The sequence below is a fragment of the Meriones unguiculatus genome, chromosome 2 (genome assembly GCF_030254825.1).
Source record: "Meriones unguiculatus strain TT.TT164.6M chromosome 2, Bangor_MerUng_6.1, whole genome shotgun sequence".
Lineage (NCBI taxonomy): Eukaryota > Metazoa > Chordata > Mammalia > Rodentia > Muridae > Meriones > Meriones unguiculatus.
In genome coordinates, this window is record NC_083350.1 from 170,306,953 (window position 1) to 170,334,815 (window position 27,863).

The window sequence follows — 27,863 nt, forward strand, 5'->3', positions numbered from 1 at the left end:
AAATCTGATCAGATTGGGCCCGCTTCATCTCCTCCTCTTAACTCTCCACCGTCCCTGCATCCCTGGCCAGTGTTCCAAAGTGTCACACAGAATAACATTCCAAACACATAGCATCGATTACAAAGTTGCTGAAGACTTTCAGAGTGACCAGCATCGGGGATACGATGCCACACACACGCCAGTCAGACTGGGGTCATGAACTTGTCCCAGCAAATAGTGCCTCTTACTCTCAAATGAAAATATTTTTATCTCTGCCAAAACATCAAGACACGGGGCCTCCAGAGAAATAATCGAGAGGCCAAGAATGACCAGCTATTGACCAAATACAGCGAGATGGACCTGTCATATCATTGTTATGGATAAACATTATGACTTTGAACAATGAGCTCAGGCCTATAGATGGCATCATGCGTGAATTTGACTCCTTGGGGCTGGAGACTGACTGTATCTACCTATCTTTACAGTCCTGGGATCGGGCACACTCTGGGAACCAACAGATTTGTCACATGAGATGATAAATGAGCGGACAGGTGCTGCAGTGAGCAGGGCCACGTTATCCTAGCTTCTCCTCCTCTTCCCCACATTGAGAGCTAGTGGGGGTAAGTGTCCCCACAGAGGAGGACACTTGTTTCCAGGGCTTGGAACCAGGGCTTCCAAGACAGTTTTGGCATTTAGTCTTTAACCCCCTCCCTCTGACACACTGAACAGTGTAATCACCACCTCACGTTTTGTGCCCAACACCTTAGACAACATTCTCCAAAGTGTCCTTCTGAAGATGATACATATTTTTAGCTCAGGTGTACTCTGCAGAATTAAGTCACCAAAAGATTTTTCTTTAATTGTCAAGAATGTTTCCAAACCTTCTTTTTTGTCTGGTTGCCCATGTCCCACGTCCTGTCTACATACTACTTTTCCTCAAAATGGCTCGTGTCATAGTGCTTTTTATGAGCTAAATTTCCTTTCAATCTGCTACTTGAGTAAGTTGGTGCTGTCCTAACGGTGAGCATTACCCAGTTTGGGAAGAGTTGTTTGACTGCCCAACACCTGTTTGCCCTGATCTCCTCATCAAAGCTTTTAACGAGAACTACCACAGCCCATCCTTTCTCCATGAATAGAAAATATTTCCAGGACAGTCCATTTCCAGCATTCCATTTTTCTGTCAGAAAAGTAATTGTGACTATCCAATAAACTAGTTTGAAAATAAAATTTAAATGAGCCAAATTTAAATTTATAAGAGTCTCATTTAGGAGGCAATTAGTTTTATGCTTATAATAAAAGGAAAAAAAACCTCCAGTCTTCCTGGGGGATTAAAGAGGCTGATAAGGACCCGCTGTGCCTCTTGGGGATGAGATAAAACAGTACCCTGAACACTGACCTCCTTTTGACTGCATAATATTATATATAATACATTCTATTTGGGAAAGTATTAAAATTAGTGAAATTAATTAACTTTTCCTGAATACTCCTAGGAATTTTAGCAATGTTTAGGACTGAAACATAGCTATTGCTTCCAGATTTCCTGAGTTCTTCTATTATATTAGATCTTATTTCCTTATGGCTTCTCGCATCTTGTTTCTTTCCAAAATAAAAGAAAACATAAAGCTGGACCCATTGGTACAGGCATGCAATCCAAGCTATCCTAGTGGCTAAGACTTCAAATTCAAGGCCAGCCTGGACAACTTGTCTCATAATGAAAAGATGACTGGAGATGTAGCTCGGTCACAGACTGTTTGCCTAGCATCCCCAAGGCCCTCTGTTCAAGACCCAGTGTCACAGAAGGAAAAAGAGGAAGGGACCATTAAAAAGCTAGAGCTTGGCCACATCTTAAAAGGTTTTCTAGCATTTGATACAATTAGTAAGTGCTGCATTGGACTCGACTTGCAAGAGGCGAGTCTGGTCTCAAAATGGAGGGTCATGATCCAAAGGAACCAGAACAGCAGAGGAAGCTGTTTACTGATGGTCTGAGCTTTGAAACCACAGATGATAGCTTAAGAGAATATTTTGCGAAATGGGGGACACTTACAGACTGTGTGGTAATGAGAGATGCCAACAAAAAGTTCCAGTGACTTTAGTTTTGTGACCTACTCTTGTGTTGAAGAGGTGGTTGTTGCAGTGTGTGCCCGGCCACACAAGGTGGATGGGTGTGTGGTGGAACCAAAGAGAGCTGTTTCTAGAGAGGATTCTGTGAAGCCTGCTGCCCATTTAACAGTGAAGAAAATTTTTGTTGGTGGTATTAGAGAAGATACAGAGGAATATAATCTGAGAGACTATTTTGAAAAGTATGGTAAGATTGAAACCATAGAAGTTATGGAAGATAGGCAGAGTGGGAAAAAGAGAGGGTTTGCTTTTGTAACTTTTGATGATCGTGACACGATTGATAAAACTGTTCAGAAATACCACACTACTAATGGGCATAATTGTGAAGTGAAAAGGGCCCTTTCTAAGCAAGAGATGTAGTCTGCTGGATCACAGAGAGGTTGTGGAGGTGGACCTGGCAACTTCATGGGTTGTGGTCAAAACTTTGGTGAAAGAGGAGGTGACGGTGGTGGCAACAGAGGTAGGTATGGAGGTGGTGATGATGGATGTAATGGATTTGGAGGTAACCCTGTCAACTATGGTACTGGCCCTGGTTACAGTAGTACAGGAGGCTATGGTGGTGCTGGACCAGGACATGGAAACCAAGGTGGTGGAAATGGTGGAGGAGGAGGATATGATGGTTACAATGAAGGAGGAAATTTTGGAGGAGGTAACTATGGTAGTGGTGGGAGTACAATGACTTTGGAAATTATAGTGGACAACAGCAATCAAATTATGGAGCCATGAAGGGGGCAGTGTCGGTGGAGGAAGCTCAGGCAGTCCCGATGGTGGTGGCTATGCATCTGGTGGTGGAAGTGGCAGATGTGGTAGCAGAAGGTTTAAAAAATAAATCAGCAGAAAAGGCTACAGTTCTTAGCAGGAGAGAGAGAGTGAGGAGTTGTCAGGAAAGCAGCAGTGGGTTACTTTAAGACAGTTGTCCAAAATGCATTAGAGGAACTGTGAAAATCTGCCACAGAATAACGATGCTCCATAGTCAGAAAAGTTACAGCAGCTTAAACAGGAAGCCCTTCTTGTTCAGGACTGTCACAGTTTGCAAAAAGTGCAGCTATTGATTAATGCAATGTAGCGCCAGTTAGATGTACATTCCTGTGGTCTTTTATCTGGCGTAGCTTTGTCCTTTTCTTTTTCTTTTCCTTACATCAGGAATATTGCCCTGTAAATTGTGGTAGTAGTACCAGGAATTAAAAAAATTAGGGACTTTTTAACTTTAACAAAACATAGCCTTTATTTGATCTCCTTTTATATGATTAAAACATACATTTATTAAATGGAGTCAAGGTGGTCTTTTTTTCCTGACTCATACAAACAAGAAAAAAGAACCCTGAAGAGAAGCTGCCTTTTATTTTAAACTTGGCTTCCAGCTATTGCCACAAGTGTCACCGTGGAAGGTCAATAGTGGGCTGGCAGTGTTTCCACTGAGAGTGCTAGTCATCTTGAGAGAGGCCTGAGATTTTCTTTGCTGAAGCAAAGTCAGCCTTTGATGTAATTTAATGGCTCCAGGGAATCAACTAATACATCATTGCACTCAATGTACTTTTCCTATTCTTAGTTAAGATTTTTTTCTCAAAATTTGTGCATATTTGGGGGTTACTGTGTGCATGCGAACATGAGATAACATTCAAGTCAAGATAAGCAACTCTATCCCTCAAATACTTATCATCTCTTTTCTTAGAAGTGTTCAAATTCTCGTCTGTTTTGGAACATTCAGTGCACTGTTGTTGTTGATCATCGCTCTGCTGCCCGGCAGAGCTCCCTCCTTCTACGTATTTAACTTGGCACCTGTTGGCCAACGTTCATCTCCTATTCCTCAGTTCTTCCCACGTCCAGCATCTGGAAACCTCGCTCTGCCCTTCTTTTAGATTTATTTATTTTTATTTTGTGTGTCTGAGTGTTTTGTCTGCGTGTGTGTGTGTGTGTGTGTGTGTGTGTGTGTGTGTGTGTGTGCCATGTGCCTGTAGTATCCAGGGACACCAGATGATGTCATCATATCCTCCTGAAAGTGCAGACAACTGTGAGCTGCCATGTGGGTGTCAGGAGCCAGACTTAGAGAGGACCCTCTGCTCCTCTCGACTGAGCGTCCCTCCCGCCCAACATAACAGTGCTAAAGTCTGCATGCTAGTGAAGCCATTTGGTATGTGTTTTCTTGTAGCTTTTATTTTACCTAAAATAATGCTTTTCTTTCCATTCATGTTGTCATAAATGATGAGATACACCCTTTTAACGGCTGAATGCAATATTCATGAACATATAAAATATATTTATGTATAAATACCACGTTTTCTTCATTTATTTGAGGAAATGTGTATATGAGGTGATGTGTATATGAAGAAGTGGTGGTGATGATAATGATTTGACTTGATAATAATGATTTGTTATTGAGTTGAGTTTTTTCAGTGTTCTTGGTATCAGTCAATCTGATGTATAGTGGGCAAATATTTCCCTTTTATTACTGCTATTATGTTGTTACTGGTTTTCTGTATGTTTTAGTTCCTCATTTCTTCCTCTGTCTTTCAGTGTTTGTGGTTGTGAGTTTCTCTACTAATGTTTTGCTTGATTCTTTGTTATTTTGTTATGGTAAAACTGTAAGTTTTTCTCTTTGTACTTAATATTAAGTTTCCAAAAACCTTTGTTTATTACACCTTATTTTGAAAACACAGCAACTTAATTTTGATCATAAACATTGAAAAGGGAAACCTCAACACATCTTACATTCTTTTCTACATTTTAATTTCTAATGTTTCACTGTTTCTATATTGCCTATTTCTTAAAATATCAGTGCAGTAATTTTTATTTTTTATTTTTAATCTTCATACTAAAGATGTTTGGAGTACCATTGGTAAAGTATTAGAAAACACTGCATCTTTCTGAAAGCTTACTGTTACCTTCCACAGGGTTCCTCTTACTCATCAATGTCTTGTTCTCTCACACTGAAGAATTCCCCTTAGGACTGTTTCTAGGGCAAGTCTAAGTGGAGATAAATTCCCTTCGCTTCTGTTTGGAAATAATCCATTCAGGTTACTCTCCCTTCCTCCTATCCCCATCTTCCCATTACTGTCAATCTCCCCTCTTGCCTACAAGTCTCTTTCTTACATTCATGTCTTTTGTTTTGTGATTCCCTGAGTTTAACCAAGGCAGGCATGTGATTATTGGGCATACAACTAAATATAATGGCTGATCCTCCCCCAGAGGCCACCAGTAGTTCAACATTGAGGGGTGGGGTCCCCCCCTTATCCATGTTTAACTGATGTCAAGCCCAGAGTTACATAAGTCCAGTGGAGACAGCCTCACTGCTGTGCAATCATGGTGGCACTGACTGTGGCATGCCCAGAGCTAGCATTTCACAGCCTTTCTGGCTCTTACCTCCTTCCTGACCCCTCTTTCTACAATAATCCCTGAGCATTAGACAGGTGGTATAAATATCCTGCTAGGACTGGTCACTGAGCTGTCATTTTTGTCAGTATGGTCTCTTCTATTCATGTTATTATCTGATTTGTACATTTGTTTTAATCTTTTTTCAAATTTATGAGTACATGTTTGTGTCTGTGTGAATAGATGCCACTTGTGTGGGGGAGAGGGGTCATGGTCAGAAGAAAGCTAGAGTTACAGGCGACTGTATGCTACCTAGCTCTGCTAGGAACTGCTAGGGTCCCCTCGTAGGGGAAGAAGCCTTATTAGCTGCTGAGTCATTCCTCCAGCCCCTTGTTACCATTCATAAATGTTTAACTCTAGGATTCTGAAGCCCTTGTTGAAACCCTAAACCTGAGTATCGGTTCTTTTAATGATATTCTTAAGATCCTATGAGCTTTCTTCATGCCTCCTCATCTTCTCCCCTCTGAATATCTTCAAATATCTTGCCTTTTCAAGTTCATTGGATCTTCTGTTAAATGGATTCTGCCATGGATGCTGTCAATTCCATTTTAATTTCATTTGTTCCAGATCCAGAATTTGTCTCAGTTTTTTAAAAAGTATTTTGCTTTCTGTAGTAAGGTTTCCTGATGATTGCTGACTTGTTTCTCTTGAGATTTGTGTGTGTGTGGTTGTTATTGTTATTTGTTTTGCTTTTGTTTTTCAAGACAGGGTTTCTTTGAGTAGCCCAGCTGTCCTGGAACTCACTCTGTAGATCAGGTTGGCCTCAAACTCAGAGATTTACCTTCCTCTACATCTCAAATGCAGGGACTAAAGGTGTGTGCCACCACCACCCAGCTTCTCTTGTGTTTTTAGAGACCATGTTTCAGTAGGTTATCTTTAAGGCATTTTCCACCCGTGCCTACTTGTGCTATACACACACACACACACACACAGAGAGAGAGAGATTACATCATTTCCCCTTTCCCTTTCCTCCCTTCCCAGCCTCCCATATATCCCTCCTTCCTATCTTTCAGATTCATGGCCTCTTTTTTTCATTATTTGTTGTTGCAGGCATACATACACACATATGTATATACATATACCTATGCACTTACATTCATAAATACAGCCTATAAAATGTTACTTGTATGTACATTTTCAGGGTGGACCATTGGTATTGGATAATCAATTGGTGTGTTTTTCCCTGAAGAAGACTATTTCTCCCATTTGCAGCTGACCATTATAGAAAATAGGATCTCATTATTTAACTAAGCCTGGACTTTAAGCTACAATCCTGCTGCCTCGATGTCCCTAATGCTGGAATTACAGGCATGTGTCACCATGTCTGGCTTCTCTGTATTTCCTTGAAGTTCATTAAGTTTCCCTAAAATAGCTGTTTTGAAATCTTGTCCAAGAGGCCACACATATCTACCACCTCAGTGGGCATTTATTTCAGCTTTCATTATTGACCTTAAATGGTGCCTGGCCTTCCAGGAATTCTAAGCAAATTGTCTTTTACTGGAGCCTGTAGTCATTGGCACTGTTCCAACACTAGAGAATGCTAATCCCAGTAAATCCAAAACCAGTGCTGCTGTCCTGTTAGTGAAAGACAGGATCCCTATCTTAGGTTTGTTGCAATTGGAATGCTGTACGTGATGGATTAGGGGACTGCCTAGAGAAGGTAATCCCACCTCCATCTGAAACAAGGACTAAACACCTCATCTGCAATCACTAGCCTGTGCCCAGGAATAAATGGATTCTACCCAGCTCTGAGCCTCACCACAGGGGCTGCTGCCCAAAGGGCCAAGTCTGGAGCCTATCTGGGGCCCTCAGCTTCCTGAGACCAGTCTGGCTTTGCTTCTACAGCCTATCGGGTGCTGTGGTCTACCTTTGGCCTGACACCGCTGCAGCCAGACACAAGTGATGGTAACTAGAACCACATGTGACATTCAGGCTTCTGCTGGGTGCTGTGCTTGGGCCCTGGCTGCAGGGAAGGACCTGAGTTTCAAGTAAAAGTTCTACACCTCTTTCCACCATGGGCAACTTGCAAATGAAATGTCTTTGAACGTGCTGCCTGAGACTGAGGGTGACTAGTGGGGGCAATCCCCGGCTAACTACACTGGTGCCAACTTGTGTCACGCCTGAAGCTACAGCCCTTAGGATGGGTGTAGTTCTGACCACAGGCAGCAACTGTGGAGGTGGGAACCCAGGTCCACCTCTCCAAGGTCAGAGATTCTCTCCCAGCTCTGGGTGGATCCAGAGACTCTCTGTGAACACTAGCCAGGGAGCAAGGGCTATAGTGAAAGGCTATTCTGAGTTTCGTCCTCGTGAGATTGGTACTGAGTTCAAGTCTAAGGTGTTAACTTCCCCTCCCAAGAGAAAGCATCTCTCTCTAAGCTGAGTGACCCTTCTACAGGCATCACTAAGACCATCAAAAAAACACAGATATTTGGACTACAGTTTATAACAGTAGCAAAATCACAGTTATAAAGTAGCAACAAAAGTAATTTTATGTTTGGGGGTCACCAAAACATGAGGAACTGTATTAAAGGGTCAAAGTATTTGGAAGGTTGAGAACCACTGCTCTGGGCTGTTTGATTCTTGGATTTGGTGGATTCCCTCCGGCTTTCTCAAACATCTCTTTTACTTATTTTACTAAAACCCAGGTACTATCATTTCTTATCTGGTTTCTTAACTCTTGTGAATAACTCAGACTGATGCTTCTGTGGGCAAATAATTAGTGCTGCGGTCTTGCTATCTCCTATTCAGAGAACTTTTGTAACTAATTCAGTGTTTGTGTTTAAGTAAATTCTCGAAAGAAATTGAACTCAAGCCCTTTCTAACAGTGTTCCCTTTGGGACTTCTTGGGCCTCTTGCTATGTTTTGGTTTGTTTTCTGCTTCTCTACTAGGGCTCAAAGGCTCCCTCCAGCGGCTGCAACTGGAATACGTGGACGTGGTCTTTGCAAATCGTCCAGACAGCAACACCCCCATGGAAGGTGAGTAAAGGAATTCTATAAGAGGCTACAGCCTGCTGCTCCTGGCCTGGAGACTCTTTCTACTCACAGTAAGTGACGAAGCATATTCAGACCTAGAAGCATGGATTCAAAAAGCGAAACCTTTCCGAACTTTTAGCCTCTGTATTTAGCCCAAAAGCCAATAGAGGACTACTCTTTTCCTCCACCTCTTCCTCCTCCTCCTCCTCTTCCTCTTCTAACTTCTTGGTTTACCTTTATTCTCGGTGGCTTTTCTCGGTTGCAGGGTGCTCGTTTTTTTCCCAGACCCATTTCACTTCCGTGATCTCATCAAGGAAAACAATGATATTAGCTAGAGGGGTTCCTAACAGAACCATCATTTCTGAAGGGATGATGCTAGGTCCGGTTAGGTTCCAATCCTGCGTAATAAATGCTTGAGTGATGCAGAGAGCATGGACGGACAGGAGCCGCCCAAGCAAGGCTCTTCTTTGCAGTTTGGTTGTTGATCCTGGGCAAGCTGTGCCCTGTCTCCCTCTGTCAGAAGACCACAGTTTGTCCCCCGTGAAAACTTTCAGAATATTCCTAAAGCCACATTTTCTTCATTTGTGTGCCTTTGCCAATACTACGTGGGATGACTGAGAAATAAGATGGTTTGGACAACAACATGGAAAAGACCACTTCAGTTAATTGAGATTTATAAGCATGTGGATCATAATACTCCAAGGTAATAAGAATAAAAACATTTCAAGATGAAAAGGGAATATTTGGGGTTATTTTTTAGGTTTTACAACATCTGAACTATCAATTCTGTTAACAATCCAAATAGTGGAATCCACATAAAATTACACTAAAAGTAAATTTGTCTTTATTAGTCTTTTGATAATTCAAAAAGCTGTTCAGAATTTTTCAAGAAATTGAAAAACTCTTCACTCATGTGAAGAGTTATTCTTGCTGTTGGGTTATAGAAATGAAGGAAAATATAGGTGATCAAAGTTCACAGTGATTTTTCTAAGTTGCATTTCTGGCCACACATAAAATATATAATGGAGACTATTTGTATTGTCATTTATCTTTCCCAACTACAGAGAAACTATATGTGCATACATACGTGTATATACACAGTATTATCTGTGTTTATGTCATATATATGTGTGTGTATGTATATTTGTCAAAGCAGATTGTTTGATTAAGCAAATCATCCTGCATCCTATTTTGCCTTTAATTTTTAGGGATATATTAAAGAAGGAAAAGCTATATTTTTTTTTGGCTTTTGTTTTATTTTTTATTTTTTCTTTATTAATTACACTTTATTCACTTTGTATCCCCCCAGTGCTTCTCCCTCCTCCCATCCCAATCCCTCCCTTCCTCCACCCTCTGCATGCATGCCCCTCTCTAAGTCCACTGATAGGGGAGGACTTCTTTTCCTTCCTTCTGATTCTAGTCAATTAGGTTTCATCAGGAGTGGCTGCATTGTCTTCTTCTGTGGCCTGGTAATACTGCTTCCCCTTCAGGGGGATGTAATTAAAGAGCAGGCCAATCAGTTCATGTCAGAGACAGTTTTTATAATATGCTCCGTAAAGCTTTTTTTAATTTTTGTCAAGCTCTGAGGATTATTTACAAACATAAATTTCATTATCATTTAATGTTGAAGTAAAATATTTAGTAAATATGAAAATAAGCCTGTGATAATGATCTAAAGTTCTTACAAAAGAAAAAAGAACAAAGGAAAAGCTATAGTCTAAGGTTCTCTCAAATGAAAAACATACAGAACGTAGGTAAAATAAGGACATTCTCCAGCTACGTGATGCAGCTTAAGTGCCTCTTGTATAAATATCAACGGTGTGTTGAAATTTACTTAATTTTCAAGTATTTCTTAAAATAATAGATTGTTGCTACCTTGATAGGGTTTGTAATGAAAGCATTATCTAACCTCTATGAAATCAGAGAAAGTTGCATTTTTCCCTAAGATTCTCACATGAAATTCCGCAAAGTGAGGTGGGAAGCTGTTTCATGAGTGGTTTCACTAAGAACATTAAACACAGGGTATTTCCCACTTCCTGAGTAAGTCAGGACGTGCAGATCTCTGTAGCTGGCTTAGCAGCAATCACCACCTTATCCTTGAGGGCAGCCTGCCCTCTCCCCATCTCCAACCAGACTCCCGTCCCCAGCAGGCCTACCAGCGTCCTAAACTGACTCTCTGCCGAGGGCTTAGCAGACATGCTCTCCAGGCTGTTCTCAGGAGGGCTTGTCCCAATGGCTTCCATGTAGCTTGCTCTAGCTTCCTGAAAACGTGAGTCTACATTTATATTCTATAATTATTTTTGATGTATAATTACTTATCTGTAGGTCAAACAGAAACACCAGAGTTCTGGTCCTGGAAGCACAGATTGTGCAGTCGGTCTTTTCTGCTTTACTCTAGCAGAAGCAAGAGCTGACCTGGGAAATGGCGGCAGGGGGGAGTAGAAAGACAAGACTGCCAGGTGAATTGGGAACATCAGCTCCTCAAAGTGTGGGGATGTGGGGGGGAAGGGGGGTTATACCCAGGCCATTTCTAGATTCTATATTAAGATTCATGCAGGCAACGATTGTAAACCCTATGTGTGTGTGTACGTAAGTAAAAGTTGCACATCCACAATGAGGTCGACCTTGGGAGATGACGTGTGTTTCTAAAAACAATGCCCACAAGACAGGCAGTATATTACCAAAACCACCTCTGAAACCTTTTGGTAACTATCTGTTGGTCAGTGTAACTCTAGAGCCCTTAAGGATTCAGCACCTTCAGATAAAATGGCCAAAACATCTTCAGATATTCACCCAGCCAATTTCTTTAAATAACATCAGGGGGAAGACATCCTTGATATCATTCACGTGCCTGTATTATCTCATTACATCACAACTTAGGTGAATCCAGTTTTATTTGCTATTAGTTATATAACAGTAGTTACCAAGCAGATATTATTAGCTGCAAATGTATCAAAACTCTACGGCCTCAGCATTTGTAGGTCTTCATTCATTTCAAACATCACTTTCCAAACCTATGGAGTCGGCGCACTTTACAGAAGCCAAAGCATTTCTCTAGTGAGGCAGCCCAGGCACGGCATCAATGGCCCTTCACTGCCGCTGATTACTCGAGGGAGTGGAATAAAACAACCCACAACCCACATGGACACTAGCCATGTGAGTGTCAAGATCATGTGTGTGCCCGCTTCGGGTATCTCTCAGTCACATTTTAAATAACTTCCAAGTGGAAGTTAAGATCACATTCCCGTTTATGTGATCTGTAGCATGAATCAGTGTTAATTGGGGGCGTAACTAAAATAAACCAAGATGAGTTTCAGCCCATTTCTGCCTATCAAGTTGCAACCAATCGAGCCAGAAAAAGATCAGCTGTTCTTCGCCATGTACGGGCACCGTGTATCCCGTTGGTCGGTCGCTGCTACTCATTCCTCCGTCCATTCTTGCCAGAATTCAAAAGACAAAAATCTAGTTCTACCAAGAGAAGGGTGGGAAATTCCAAATGTGCAGTCAGTGGAGAAAGCGGAAAGCGCTTCTCTCGCAGCCTGCCACCTGATGGAACAGAGTTAGATGCTTTTTAGAGACGGGAAGATGTGACAGCAGAGAGGAGCCCGTGCTTTTCCTTCCGTCCTTTCATGGCTCACCTAGTCGGAAGGCGTTTTTCTTCCCCAGCAGCTGCCGTGCCATCTGTCCCTGCTATACTATCTGGCAATGGCGGCACATTTTCCAATTGCAGGACGAAAATCGGCCCCACCTCCCATGTCTCCTTTTTTATGGCAATCTATCCCTCCTCGCGGAAGCGCTGAGTGCTCCTTGTCGCTGTGAAACTCACGCTGGCAATTCTCTCACTTTCATAAGTCAGTGTGTGCTTGAGACGCTTCCCCTGTGCTCACTAGAGGAGAAGGTTCAAGGCAACTGAGGTTGCGCTGCACATGGACTGACAGAGACATTGGTGTCCCGTGCCAGGATGGTTTGAGCTTGTTTTTCTGCTACTGTCAGCTGCAGGGTAATTCTCCAGGGAGAAACCCACTGAGCACCACTATAGCTGTGAAGTGGGGATAGATGTAAGGTGTGGACCACTCGGGAATAATAGCAAAAAGAAGAGGTACTTTAACATATAGACTTTTAAATCTATTGACACAATATGATAATTTTTTTCAAGTTGAATTACATTTTAATAAAAAAAAAAAAAAGAATTACCTTAAGAACATGACTGGAATCAAGTCCTTTCATTTTGTACTCATTGCCAAAGCTAATTTGATAGAATCTCTGAATCACTGACTATTATGTCTAACTAATTACTGCTCCCACTATTCATTTTCTCCTTCTTGCAGGATAGTACAGACAAAAAATAACCCAGATGTCTTTATTTCAAATAAGAGGGATAAGACCAAAGTTAGTTCACTAATTCCCACACTTTCATCAAACAGCAGGTTCTGTAAATATTTTTCATAAGCCATGTTTTTAACTGTCGCTACAATGCAAACAGGAATCTGTGGATATTTGGGGATCTAAGCTCTCCATGACAACTCAGAAAACAAGCGACCACAGAAAGCAGCCCAGATTGTCAATATTTTATCATTTCCAAAGTACTGATCCCAGATATTTTATCTTCCAAAGTGAAGTCTTTAGAACTAAAGTTTAATCACCTGAAATTTACTTATATCATTTGGCTTTAGTTGGTCATCATGTCTGGATTTAACTTTCATTATCGCCCCTGAAGGGTGCCCCAGCTCATCTCCAAAATCATGAGAGCACGAAGAAATCCTTTGCAAGCCATATGACAATGTTGTCCCCGAAAGACATAACGCAAGACACTTACGCAATTTAAATTACTTATTAGCCACACTAAAAAAAAAAAAAAAAAAAAAAAAAAAAAAAAAAAAAAAAAAAAAAAAATTAGATGGGTTTCGATACAATATTATTTTAACCACACACACAAAAATTACTATTTCAACATGTAATCATTTTTTAAATGTAAATTTCACTCTTTTCATACTAAGTCTTTGAAATCCCCAGTATACACCCTAATTTGGACCTGCACATTTTAAATACTCAAGAGCTGCATGTCGGGGAAAACTACTGTGTATGATCAGAGTTAAAAGCTCTTCCTGGTCTAATAGCAGCCTGGGGTGTTAGAGGCTTTTGTAATGCCTGAATGATGAGGCTCAGCTGAAACAACTCATCACTTCAGAGAGATTTCAGCCTATCATCAAAGGGAAGGCATCACAGGATGCATGTAGCAAAATCTCATTCCTACATCCCAGAAACCAGCGACAGGTGGGAATCGGGAGCCAGGCTGCAAGCTCCCAGACATGCCCCTGGCGACTTCTGACAGACAGGCTTGCTTTCCTACAGGTCCCACACCCTCCCCAAATATTGCCACCAGTTGGCCCCAAGTGTTCAAAACATGAGCCTGTGGGAAATAGTCCAGGTTCTATCTTAACTCCACAGAGGCTCACATCTTACAATGCAAAAGCACCTAGCCCAGCTTCAAGGATCCCCCAAGTCTTAACAGCCCCATATTTTTTAAAAGTCAAAAATTCTAAGGATCTACTGAGACTGAAGGTATCTTTTAAATAAGAAGCTGTGAGTCCCTGTGGGAGGGGGAGGGGGGACCAATTACATGTGTCCAATGTGCAATGGCACAGAGTAAATATCCCCACCACAAAAGGTCGGTAGGACAGGAGAAAAGCAAGGAAAAAAAAAAAAACTGGATAAAAGCAAGATCAATTGGTACAGAAGAAAACTTCCTGAACAGAACACCAACAGCACAGGCTCTAAGAGCAACAACCAATAAATGGGACCTCATGAAACTGAAAAGCTTCTGCAAAGCAAAGGACACCGTCATCAAAACAAAGCGACTGCCTACAGATTGGGAAAGAATCATCACCAATCCTTTATCTGACAGAGGACTCATATCCAGTATATATTAAGAACTAAAGAAGCTCAAAAGCAGCAAACCAAGTAATCCAATTAAAAAATGGGGAACAGAGCTAAACAGAGAATTCTCTGTAGAGGAATATCGAATGGCAGAGAAAGAGAAATACTTAAAGAAATGCTCAACCTCATTAGCCATTAGGGAAATGCAAATCAAAACAACCCTGAGATTTCACCTTACACCCATCAGAATGGCCAAGATCAAAAACTCAAGTGACAACATATGCTGCAGAGGTTGTTGAGAAAGGGGAACCCTTCTCCACTGCTGGTGGGAATGTAAACTTGTACAACCACTCTGGAAAGCAATCTGGCGCTTTCTCAGACAGCTAAGAATAGTGTTTCCTCAAGATCCAGCCATACCACTCCTAGGCATATACCCAAAAGAGGCTCAAATACACAAAAAGGACATCTGCTCAACCATGTTTGTAGCAGCTTTATTTGTAATAGCCAGAAGCTGGAAACAGCCCAGATGCCCCTCAACTGAAGAATGGATGCAGAAACTATGGTACATCTATACAATGGAGTATTACTCAGCAATGAAAAATAAGGAAATCATGAAATTTGCAGGTAAATGGTGGGACCTGGAAAGGATCATCCTGAGTGAGTTGTCCCAGAAGCAAAAAGACACACACGGTATATACTCACTCATATAAACATACAACAGAATAAACCCACTAAAATCTGTACATCTAAACATACTAAGCAAAAGAGAAGACCCTTACTAAAATGTTCAATCCCCATCCTGAAAGGCAAAGAGGATGGACATCAGAAGAAGAAGAAAACAGGAAACAACCTAGGAACCTGCTACAGAGGGCCTCTGAAAGCCAGAAGAAGAAAACAGGAAACAACCTCGGAACCTGCCACAGAGGGCCTCTGAAAGCCTCTGCCATGCAGACTGTGAAAGCAGATGCTGAGCCTGATGGCCAATTGATGGGCAGAGTGGATGGAATTTTATGTAAAAAGTGGGAAATAGTAAGAGCTGGAGAGGACAGGAACTCCACAAGGAGAGCAACAGAACAAGAAAATTTGAACACAGGGAACTTCCCAGAGACTCATACTCCAACCAAGGACTATTCATGGAGATAACCTAGAACCCTGACAATGCAGCCACCTCTGATGAGAACTGATAGACTAAGATCAGAAAGAAGGAGAGGAGGACCTCCCCTATCAGTGGACTTGGGGAGGGGCATGCATGCAGAAAGGGGGGGAGGGTGGGACCGGGAGGGGAGGAGGGAGGGGCTTAAGGGGGGGATACAAAATGAATAAAGTGTAATTAATAAAAGTTAAATAAAAATTAAAAAACAAAAGAAAACAAAAAAAAAAAAAAGCAAGATCAAAATCCAGGAGGAAAACATTAAATCCCATAGCCCATGTCTAGCATTGGGGGGAATGGCGTCATCTGAACTGCAGTGCACTCGTTCCTGTTTTAAAATCTCCTCCACCAGATTAATTAGTCAGTTACCTTTGAAGTCAGCCTTACGGCACAGTGGTAACTGAAGCCCAAAAAGAGAAACAGCAATGGGGAGAGACAGAGTTCACTCCAAGGTGTTTCACTCCGTAGCCTGCGAGGGGTCTCCTCGCTGGAGCAGTACTTCGGCAAGGAAGAGAGGGCAGAACAGACAGGTCTTTGCCAGCAGTCCCACTACCCTCAAGCAGGTCACTGTCCCTGCTCTGGCTCAGCTCCTCACTTGAAAATAGGGGTAAAATGCAGAGCACCGTGGGAGTGAGTTAACAGTGTGGGTTTACCACCTCCCTCAGAGCGAAGACAAAGCATAAGCCGCATTTTCAGAGTGCACCATAAAATGCACACACATATAACTCACCCTTCTGCATCTTTCTTCTCAGAGGTATCTGGGAGATGCCCAAGGCCTAGAAAACCCAATGATGGCCAAACTACAGGGCTAAACAGGGTCTGTGGGGTCATGAAAGGATCAAGCCAGAGGTAGAAATACAATTTTCTTAGAAGCTATTTGTTTTCTCCTTTGAATGTTGTTCTGCATTAATTTAATCATAGATTTTTCCAGGCTTCAGTCTAAAAGATGCCTTGCAGCTATTTTCAAAAATATCTATAAAAAGAAAAACAACCAAAGAAAACATTTATCAACTCATTTTTAGTTGATACTTGCTGAATACCTACCATGTGCCAAGCACTTTTCTTAGCACCTAGGAGAATTAAAAGTTAATAAATCTGACAAAAAATATTGCCCTCATAGGAGTTACATTCGTGCTGTGAAAACAGACAATAAGTAAGAAAAGCTAGGGGCTGGGAGATGGCTCTGTGGGTAAAAGCAGTTGCTACACAAGCACAATGTCCTGAATTCAAATTCCCAGCATCCACACAAAAGCCTGCAATGGCCACACATGCCTGTAACTCCAGAGTCCTGAGGAGTGGAGACAGGAGGTTCCCAGGAGCCGGCCACCCTGATCAAACTGAGGAGGGCCACATTCGAGAAGAGAAGAGACCCTATCTCAAGGAGACAACACAGCGAGAGTGATAGAACAAGACACCAGATGGCCTCCTCTGGCCTCTGCAGATACACTCACACACGTGCATGCACACTTCAGACACCACGTGTGTAAATCAATCATAAATGAACAAAATGCATGAGTCAAATGATTTATCAAATCAGTTAAAACACAGCACGAGAAGAAACGGAGAACTGATATGGGGCGGCTAAAACAATTAGGACTGAAACCTAGAAAAATCCAGATGCCTAAGTCTTGGGATACACAGAGCTCCTGGGATCTGTCCGCACTCTGCCACCTTGGTCTTCCCCGAAGCGATGTGCTTATAGCGATCGGACCTCAGATATGAACGGCACTCAGCAGAAAGTACCTGGTTCAGTAATATGCTTGGAGTTTGAAGAAGCACTTGCTGCTCTCAGGGAAGACCCAGTTTCGGTCCCCAGCATTCAGCTGGTAGCTTACAGCCATCAGTCACTCCAGTTTCCGGGGACCCGGTATGCTCTTCTGGCCTCTGTGAATACCAGGTATACATGTGCACGTGCAGAAGTGCAGGCAAATTCTGCCTGCATCTAACAAGCTACTCACTGCCCTCCCTGCTGCCATCCATTTCCTTCTTTGTTCCTCTCGCTTCCTGGAGAGAATCGAATGGTCTTAGGTAAAGCGGCACAGTCAGGTACAGAGCATGCACACTAATGGCTGTGATGCCGCTTCCCGAGGAGTCTCCAAGAGCTGGTGAAAAGGGTCCCAGAGGAAAGAGAGGCCTGAGAGGTTCCGTGCACAGACCGCTAAGGTTGTACCTGTCAGAAACAGAGCCCTGGCTGACAGTGTTAACCACAGACTGAGAAAGGTACTTCAGAACAATTACTGGGTACTGAAAGTTGAGGTTGCCAAAGCTGCAGGATATCTGTAAAAGCTGACTGTGAAAAAAACTACTTCCTAAAATCAGTTTTTACTCATGCAGTGCTCTGGTCAGAAGGTGAATTCCTAATGTTGCTGTCTAAAATCTTGGTAGGAATGAACGATCTTGGGAAAGGACATGAGTATATACTATGTGACTTAGCTACTTCCTATGCGCAGCTTCCTATGTTTTCTCTCCCATTTCTACCTTCTTCTCTCCATCTTTATTCAATTGTGAGAACAGTTATTCAGCCCCTACTAGTGGATTCAGTAAAAGAAGCAAGGTGGGCCATATGTCTTCTCTAGGTTTGCTTAAACTGTTTTCTTTTTATTACAAAAATGGGGAGAAGAGGAATAAGGAAGGAAGGGGAGAAAGAGAGAGAGTGAGAGACTATGAGAAAATGCTTTGCTCACCCCAGCTGGCAGGTGAGGACAGAACTGCTTAGTATTCTATTGGTGACTCATGCGCTCTTCCTCCCAGGAGCTGTCAGTTCTCAGAAAGACATTTAGGGACGTGACAGGATTCAAGTCAATATTCCAGGACATGTTGACTCCCTCTCAGGGGAATCCATGTTCCTCGTTGCACCACAGCAGATCTGCAGGGCAAGCACAGGCACCAGAGACCCACATGCCCACACTGGCGCTCTAGCCCACACGGGTGGGGCTGCAGAACTTAGCAGCTCCTTGCTTAGCAGCATCGATCGCCTCCGAGGGTTTCACAGCATGCATGTTTAATGGGGTGAGCCCAGCCACCTGTACGGTTGCTTCTCTATAATTCTCACACAGTGAGATGAACAAGTACCTCACGGTCTCCTCCTTACTCTGTACGAAAAAGAGTCGGGGGTGAGCGGTTTTGTTAAAGTCCCAGCTGTGCAGAGGTGTGCTGAGGAAATACGAGAGGACTTAAGTGCCAGTACGTGGACTCGGACAAGGTGCTTAGGGCTCTTCCTTCGGTTCTCATTTATAAAATAGAAAGAATGGAAAAATCACATTCTTTCTCCAACAGTGTCGTGAGAAAAAAAAATTGTATTCATTTAAGTGGAAATGTCTTATAAACTGTAATGTCCGGCATAAATATTTCAAGGTGCTCATTTTGTGTTAAATTTTTCTACACTTTTAGGACACTGGATGCTTCAGATGAAGTCAGAGTTTCAGTGAGGTCCTAAAACACAATCAAAATATCAGAATGAGGTCATTGCCTTGGGCTTACTGGCCACAGGCTTCACAAGGGCTTTGATGGCCTCTGCTTGCACACTCATTGCCTTTGCGTTGTTTGCCAGCATCTTCTTCAGGCCTTTCTTGTTGTGCTCCTTGGCAAAGGGCATGCTCCTCAGGAACTTGGGGTCCACCTCTTAAGAGATTAGTATCTCTGTGACCGTGGTTTCTTGATGCCATTTCTGTGCCATTTGCAGGACTGGCTTGTGTGGGGTGTGGTTCTTGGACTTGGCCATGTCTGCATGGTAACCAGCAGCTCCCACAGAGCCAGGGACCCAAAAAGAAAGCCTGGATTTTCACTGTAACTTTTACGGACTTTTATGGCAGAGTGACCTGGGACTGATTTTTGTCTGGAAAATCTAGAACTGAGTGTTGGACTGACTGTCTGCCTTGATGGCACAGCTGGCTGAGTGCTGCCCTCCAGAGAATGACAGAGCTCGGGTGACAGTGCTTTGTGTGATATCATCTGAGGCCTCTTAAAGGGTATCTAGGGGCCAGGGATGGGGAGGGATACAGGGAGCAGAGAAACAGAAAAACCCACCATTCCCAAGACTACTCTCTCCTTCTAGAATATACAGGCTCTAGGTAGGGAGAAGGAGAATTCTGACATAAAGTGTCGATTGACGCCTATACAGGATGTGTTTACTACTTAAAATTACCTTCAAGATGCCTTAAAGTGGGCAGAAAAGTCGTGTGACAAGTGTGAGATTTCACTGGGGGCCAATAGGAAAAAAAAAAAGACCAACAGGAAATGCAAAAATAAGGCTGAATGGTTACACTACCAGTCATATTTATTGAACCAGTCATATTTGTACATTTAATACCTAATTTTAAAAACTATCTGACTTAAATTACACATGCAAAAAATGACCTTCTGTTAGTTTCAGAAAACATGTTTACTTCATAATAAAATACCATTATATCCAGTATAATTGGAGCGTAGAAAAGTGCTGTGTGTCTTAAGATTCAAATCTCCACAAATTACAGAATTGGGTACTTGGCCACCTTTACAAAATTTATACATTACAGGCAAGCATTCTTCATCCCTGTCATTATGTCCCATAAACCCTCCTCAGGAATCTGAAGACCTCTGAAAGTGTCACTTCTGCTTTGGGAAGTAACGGTCAATGTTCAAGGCCTGAAAAACATTACATGTCACAAAACTGCTGCAATCTGAAATGTACCCATGCTTTCTTTTCTTTTTTAATTAAAATTTTTTACATTAACTACATTTTATCACTTTGTATCCCAGCTGTAGCCCCCTCCATCATTCCCTCCCAATCCCACCCTCCCTCCCTTATCTCCTCCCTACCCCTTTCCAAGTCCACTGATAGGGGAGGTCCTCCTCTTCCATCTGACCCTAGCTTATCAGGTCTCATCAGGACTGGCTGCAGTGTCCTCCTCTATGGCCTGGCAAGGTGGCTCCTCCCTCAGAGGGGGGGGAGGGATCAAAGAGCCAGCCACTGAATTCATGTCAGAGACAGTTCCTGTTCCCCTTACTAGGGCACCCACTTGGATACATGGAGCTGCCATTTGCTACGTCTGAGCAGGGGTTCTAGGTTATATCCATGAATAGTCCTTGGTTGGAGAATCAGTCTCAGAAAAGACCCCTGTGCCCAGGTACATTTGGTCCTTGTGGAGCTCCTGTCGTCTCCAGCTCTTACTAACTCCCCCTTCTTTCATATGATTCCCTGCACTCTGCCCAAGGTTTGGTTATGAGTCTCAGTATCTGCTTTGATACACTGCTAGTACCCATGCTTTCTAACGTACCTCTGTGCTAAGTTTTACTTTCAGAAAGCAGAGTTGTGAGGCTAACTGGCTTCAACTGACCTAATCCTACAAAAATAATGAAACACAAGCACTTTTAAATTTAATTTGTCAAAATTTAAATATAGGCCATAAGTTACTTATACATGAAATCCAGGTTGTGGGTTTTAAGGGGCAGCAGATGGGAGGGATTTGTGCAAAGCAGCAGGAAGGGAAAGAAAACGTCACCAACACTGTTATTTACTGAGGGAAATGGTACATGTTATATCATTGGCTTTGAAACTGAAAGCATTGTTACAGAACAAACTCAATTTCCAACTGAAAATGAGTGTATTTATATATTGAGACAAAGAAAACACCATATGACAAAAATACACATAAAACAAAACAGAAGGAAAATGGAAATGTTAAAACCAAGAAAATCTTAAGACAAGGATGAAATTCTATTTATCACTTCCATTTCATGATTCCCTACCTGAGAAAGATGAAACTGTCAAGATTTTCTCTTAAAATACTGACAGGACACAGTTTAAACGCCACCATATGAAACTCAGGGTAGCCCAAACCAGAACATGGGAGACCATAGCACCTGTGTCCAAAGCTGACTCTCCACTTGTTTATACTTATTGTATGCCAACTACACACCACAGTATGAATAGGCTATTCAAAGCAGAAGAAAGCCACATCCCTGGGGGACGAATTTAATCCAGGAGAAGAGGTAAGAAATAAACAGTATGACATTAAAAGTTTTAATAAGTAGACAGAAGAGGGAAAATGCTATGAGAGAGAGAGAAAACAAGCAGGTCATGAGGACAGAAATGCTAATAAAGCTGCCAGGGACCACAAGAAGATGAGGTTTGTGTATGACTAGAAGGGGTCACTTGATTAACTAGGAGTGGGATAGATTACTTCTTCCTGAGGAACAGTGTTAAGGCCCTGGGGTAAGAGCTGCCTGTGTTGTTCGAGGGCTTAGTGGGGCTGCAGCAGAAGAAGGGGTGAAAGTGTAGAAGATGAGAGAGTGAGAGATGACAGAGCCATAAATATCCCTTGGGCCCTCTGAACTTCCAGTCACGAAGTGATGTGAGTTGGGTTGCATTTCAAAAGGACCCCTCAGCCTGACTTGTGAATAGATTGTTGGTACCAATGTGCCAGCATGGCACATGACTTAAGAAATGGCCACCACAATCTAGGTGAGATGCCAATCGTCAGATGAGGGTGCTAACCAATGAAGGGCAAAGGTGGTTTGAGCCTGGACCATACTGGAGTTAGGTAGTTTCTTCACAGACATGACAGGAAGAGTAGAGCATGAATGACTCCGGTTTTAGGCTTGACTCACTGGAAGGATAGAGCTGCTTTAAGCCTTAGGTGGTTCTCAACCTTCCCAATGCAGCAGCCCTTTAATACGGTTCTCCATGGAGTGGTGAACCCCAACCACAAAGTTATTTTCCTTAATACTTCATAACTGTAATTCTGCTACTGTTATGAATCTTAATGTAAATAATTTTGGAGAATGAGGTTTACCAAAAGGGTTTACCCACATGTTGAGATCCACTACTCTAAACAGATATGAGGATTCCACATGGAGCCAGAATGATAGCGAAGGTTTGGGTTTATCATCCTGACTTTGAGAAGTTCATTAGCTAGCCGAATAGAGATGCTAAAGAGAAAGCTGGACACTGAATCTGACTCTTGTGAGCAAGTCCTGGCATGAAAAAGATGCAGATTTGCAAGTTGTCTGCATATGAATGATATTTAAAATCTTAAGAATTGATAAAAGTACATATAGAGTAACATAAATAGAAATGGAACTAATTAAAAAAATAACTAAGTCCTAAAGTTCTCCAACATTAGTTAGTTTGGAGGAAAAAGAGAAGAGTGCGGTAATCAAAGAAGGAGGTAAGGAAAGCACCCGAAGACAGAAAGAAATAGCAGTGCATCAAATGCTGCTTAAGGTCAGGTGAGAGGGACACAGAATGGTCCACCACAATTACCAGTGTGGAGATCTCTAATTAACATGGCAACTGAAAGGAGGGGATCAAGAGCCACTTAATCTTTACTTACAGTTTTCTTACTTGCAAAAAGAGTAAGAAAACTTCTGCATTTAGACTACCAAAGCATATGTCTACCCATCATGCTAAAAATAAAGATCATAAAGTAAACCAATCTGGCTGGCAGAATGGTTGGTTGGATAGTTGGTTGATTAGCTGGTTGGTTGGCTGGCTGGCTGGTTAGTTGGTTGGTTGGATAGTTGGTTGACTAGCTGGTTGGTTGGTTGGTTGGATAGTGGTTGATTAGCTGGTTGGTTGGCTGGCTGGCTGGTTAGTTGGTTGGTTGGATAGTTGGTTGATTAGCTGGTTAGTTGGTTGGTTGGATAGTTGGTTGATTAGCTGGTTGGTTGGCTGGCTGGGTGGTTAGTTGGTTGATTAGCTGGTTAGTTGGTTGGTTGGATAGTTGGTTGATTAGCTGGTTAGTTGGTTGGTTGGATAGTTGGTTGATTAGCTGGTTGGTTGGCTGGTTGGATAGTTGGTTGGCTGGCTGGCTGGTTAGTTGGTTGGTTGGATAGTTGGTTGATTAGCTGGTTGGTTAGTTGGTTGGATAGTTGATTAGCTGGTTGGTTGGCTGGAGTGTCCACAGGAGAGAATTTAAATGATGAGTATGACACAATGTTAAAGGTACTAAGCGGCACCAGTTTCAGAAGATGCCAGAGACTAGAGACACAGGCTTTTTGCCCGAAAGTCTACAGTCGAGGTCCTGCCTTTCCCCTCCAATGAATAAAGCAGCAGGCCCACTGACTGGAAATTGTGTGTACATATATTTAAAACTCCAGATCTGTTCTATCACTCATATCCAAATCAGCAAGAACCAGGTCATATATACCATCTTAATGTAAAAAATAGAATATTTCTCAGGGAAAAAAGTAATCATCCCGGGGAAAATTCCAATAGATAACATTATTATTACAAAATTTAACAAAAATTGCAAACCTGCAAATTATCCATTCAGTGAATTACACTAGTTGAAAATCACTGTTCAAACACAATTTCAAAATCTTTTGTTCTTAAGCAAGAACAGAATATTTAGAATCACTTGGCATTCAAGACATTCTGCACCTGAGTCTGGAGAGATTGTTCAGCAACTAAGAATACTGTTGTTCTTACAGAGAACTAGGTAAGTTTATTTACCTAGTGAAATTTGAAAAATATTTTATCAGTGGGACACACACACACACACACACACACACACACACACACACAAAATGCAGGAGTGACCAAAGAATTAGAAAACTTTCTTAGAAGTTAAAAATATAATGGCTAAGGTTTTTTTTGTTTTGTTTTGTTTTTGTTTTTTTAGTCAATGAAGATATTAAATATGTAAGTTGAAATGTTCTAGAAAGTGTGAAAAAAATCATACAAAGGAAAAGTGAAAACATAAGCGTATTGGTGTTCTGTCTAGGAGATCCAGTATCTTTTCAAAGCAAGGCTATTTAGAAGGGAAAATAAAATAAAAGTGAGAATTAGTCACAAGCATTTGTGGATCTGAGTATCATGACTCTCCAGATCGGAAGTGCGCACTGAAGATGCAGCACAATGACCACAGAGCCTCAGGAAAGGTCTTGAAAATAATAAGCACCCTGAAAACCCGGAGGGTCTGTGTTCATGACTGTGGAGGACCAGAAGGAGGACTGCCCAGACAATCCTCAACAGCCACACTGCAGGCGAGATCACCATATCTCCGAACACTAGGACCTGACAAGCAGCTTGCCTACCACGGATGAGGAAATAAAGCCATTTTGGCTTTCTGTCTCTCGTACACAGTTTCTCAGAAACTGCTGGAAAATATGCTCATGCAAATGAGGGAATAAAACCACAGAAAGGAAGCCATGGGATCCAACTCACTGGAGGAGAGCCGCCTTCCCCAGATGACGGTGGGAAGCTGCCAGAACGAGGGCTGTGCAGCAGGTACAGAGAGGGCTCAGTTGTGGAGCTGAGTTCCTACAAGGCCACTATGTGGAAAGAAAGTTAAGACTTATCTATAGTTCCAAGAGCAACTAACGAAGAGGTGGTTAACAAGAGGAAGGGAATCATGGCAGACCTCTTTGGCAGGCAGTAAGAATAAGTCCTCAATCATAAAAATGAAAACAAAATGAGTCATAACTGTGTTTTACTTGTTCCAATTTTTGTTATTTTTAATAAATGTTACTGGATCAGGTAAGACACTGCTTAGCTTAGGGCTTTTGTGCCTATATCCATAAATAAAATGAATCTGTAATTTTCTTTCTTATGGTATCTTTGTTTGGCCTTGCAGGTCATTCATTTCTTACTCCTCTTATGGGGTCACCATATTCTATGAATAGTTAATATTTAACTCATGCCAGCTGTCTATAATACCATTGTTGGAAAAATTAAGTGATAAAATTAGGAGGAAATATAAAGAATGAAACAAGAAAGAGAAGATCCCTGAGCGGTACCACATAGTTATCTGAAAAGTCATGATTCTGTGATCTAATTTGAACGAATCTAATCACACAATCCTCCAATGAAACATCAAGATACAAACACAACAGAAGTGACTTTGCAAAGGTAATAGCTACGTATCGGAGGAACCAGAACTAGGGTCTTATCTTCTAATTCCTAACCACAATGATGACAACAATGCTAAAAAGGCATGCTAATAGATCCGAACTATACCACATCTAGTTTGCTTAGGGATGGGTATATTCAATTTCAAGAAATACAAGGAAATGATGTGTTTCTTTCTCCCAATACACCCAGCACCACAACCATTTGGATTCCTTTAATGGATTGTGTTGAGGAGTGAGCCTCTCCCCTCAGATCCGGCAGAGCTCTGTGACTACTCTGAGCAAAGCAATACAAAGTGATGTCAGAATGGTTCAGGAGCTGAGGCCTGAGAAACGGGTAGTTTCTACTTCTCATTTCCAATGCTAACCAAAAAGGGGCAAAAAAGAGAAATGCATACTCAGCCCTCAGCTGTTCCAAACATCTTAGCCCAAGGATTTTTTTTTAATGTGTATAAGTGTTTTGCCTGCATGAATGTCTGTGTACCTCTTGTGTGCCCAGCATCCTCATAGGCCAGAGAAGGGCACTGGATCCCCAGGAACTAGAGTTGCAAATGGTTGTGAACCACCATGTGAATGTTGGCATCAGAACCTGGGTCTTCTGAAAGAAGAGCCTGCACTCTTAACCATTGAGACATCCCTCCAGCCCCTCAACCTAGGAATGTAATATGTCAGAAAAGAAACTCAGACTCCTCAGCCACAAGTACACACAACAGCCACTGTATGCGGAGCCACAAGAAAGAACACCAACTAAACTCATAGGGGCCAAACTGTGAGGAATATGAAAACAGAAACAGGCCAGGCACAGCGGTGCATGCCTTTAAGCCCAGCACTTGGGAAGGCAGAGGCAAGCAGACCTCTGTGAGTTTGAGGTCAGCCTGGCCTATATGGCAAGTTACTGACAGCCAGGACTACATGGAGAAACCTTTCAAAAAATAACAAAACAAAAAATGCAAAATATGAATTTAACCCTATATGGAGATATGGATACATTAGCAGTAGGTAAGATAATAGAGGTATAACTGTATATGAAGCCAATAAAATGTTTCAAAAAAATGAGCCAAAAGAAAAAGCAAATACAAGTATTGCTGAGAAATATAGAAATTAACAACAGAGGGAATATGTGTGTGTGCATGTGTGTGTGCGTGTGTGTGTGTGTGTGTTACAAAAAACAAGTTCAAGAGACTGCAGCTTTTGGTATATTTGTTACAAGCCTTTTAACATTAACACTAACATTAAACAATGTACATGAATTGCTTTGAAAACATCAAAAGACTGAAACAACTCACACACAAATAAGATAAGAGTGACAGTGACAGCATTAAATGACTGTGGCTGGCAAAATCCAATCCCAGCCTTGGGATTTAGAAACATAACAGAGAGCCAGTCCTAGTTTTTCCAGCCCTTATTCTGTGATCAGCTGCCACCAGCTGAAAAACAAATATCCAAAACACAAGCCCTTGGGAACATTTCATATTCCAACTAGAATTTTTCACACTGGCTCCAAATGGCTAACAGCTGTCTCATAATGTAATGTAGACTAAATCCATTTCCAGAGTCCTCAGAGTCTTTGGCTAACTCTTTCAAAATGCAACATCTCTACTGAGAATCAAGGTTGTCTCTTAACTAGGAACCCCTGAAAACTCAGAAGGAACAGTATCATTAACAAGCATTAGTTAACTGATTTATTAATAACATTACCATGCCAACAGACAGGGGCACAGATTAAGCATTTCTATTCCAAAAAGGAGAAATAAAAGGATAACAAAGAAAGATTGCACAAAACCAAAACCTAGGAGGGAAAATAGTAGCTCCTGAATGGCTGTGTCTAGGATCTAGGACACATGGTAGTGTGATGTGGTCTCCAACAGCCCACTCCAATGGCCTGGCATTTGCAGCCCACACATTCTCCGCTTTGGCTGGCTCTATTCATGGCCTACAACCTCCCTCTGCAGATAGTCCACATGCCTTGAATCTCCACTCCTGAGGTTTCCCGTGAAACTTAGGTTTTACCCGTGCAGCTTCATGCATTACCCTCCAGGGCAGGGCCTCCCTGACGGGAATCCAGCTCTGTGCACACTGGCATAACTGTTCCATGTGCCTGCAAAACCAGTACCACGTGCACAACATCACGGTCTGCAAACAGCCTGGGCTCCAGTCAGGACCACAGCAGAGGCTTCTGGATGCTTAGGTAACGAAACCAAGGAAAACCCTTTCCTAGGCAACCCCATGCAAATGGTGTGCCCTGGTGGCTCCCTCTACTCAAAGTTTATAGCCATAAACCCCAGAGCCTTTGATAGAGAGGGACTGGCTGGCTTACTGTTGTCCCAATGAAAAGTGCTTGTCTTCTTCTTTTTTTTTTTTTTTAAGATTTATTTACTATTTATACAACATTCCACCTGCACACCAGATCTTACGATAGATGGTTATGAGCCACCATGTGGTTGCTGGGAATTGAACTCAGGACCTTTGGAAGAACTGTGAGTGTTCTTAACCTCTGGGCCATCTCTCCAGCCCGGCTTTTTTTTTTTAAATACAGTATCTTTTATTTATTTTCTGACAAGTTCAT

General features: G+C 42.1%; 1 protein-coding gene and 1 pseudogene across 3 annotated transcripts in view; both read left to right on the forward strand.

Moving 5' to 3' along the window:
- The window catches only part of Kcnab1 (potassium voltage-gated channel subfamily A regulatory beta subunit 1), a 377,926-nt gene that overhangs the window by 314,248 nt on the left and 35,815 nt on the right, over positions 1 to 27,863 (forward strand). For all 3 annotated transcript variants that reach the window (XM_060378390.1, XM_060378391.1, XM_060378392.1), the window contains exon 8: positions 8,356 to 8,442. In XM_060378390.1, the coding sequence (XP_060234373.1) occupies positions 8,356 to 8,442 (87 nt within the window). The remainder of the gene's footprint in view (positions 1 to 8,355; positions 8,443 to 27,863) is intronic.
- LOC110546872 (heterogeneous nuclear ribonucleoprotein A3-like) lies at positions 1,830 to 2,926 on the forward strand (annotated as a pseudogene).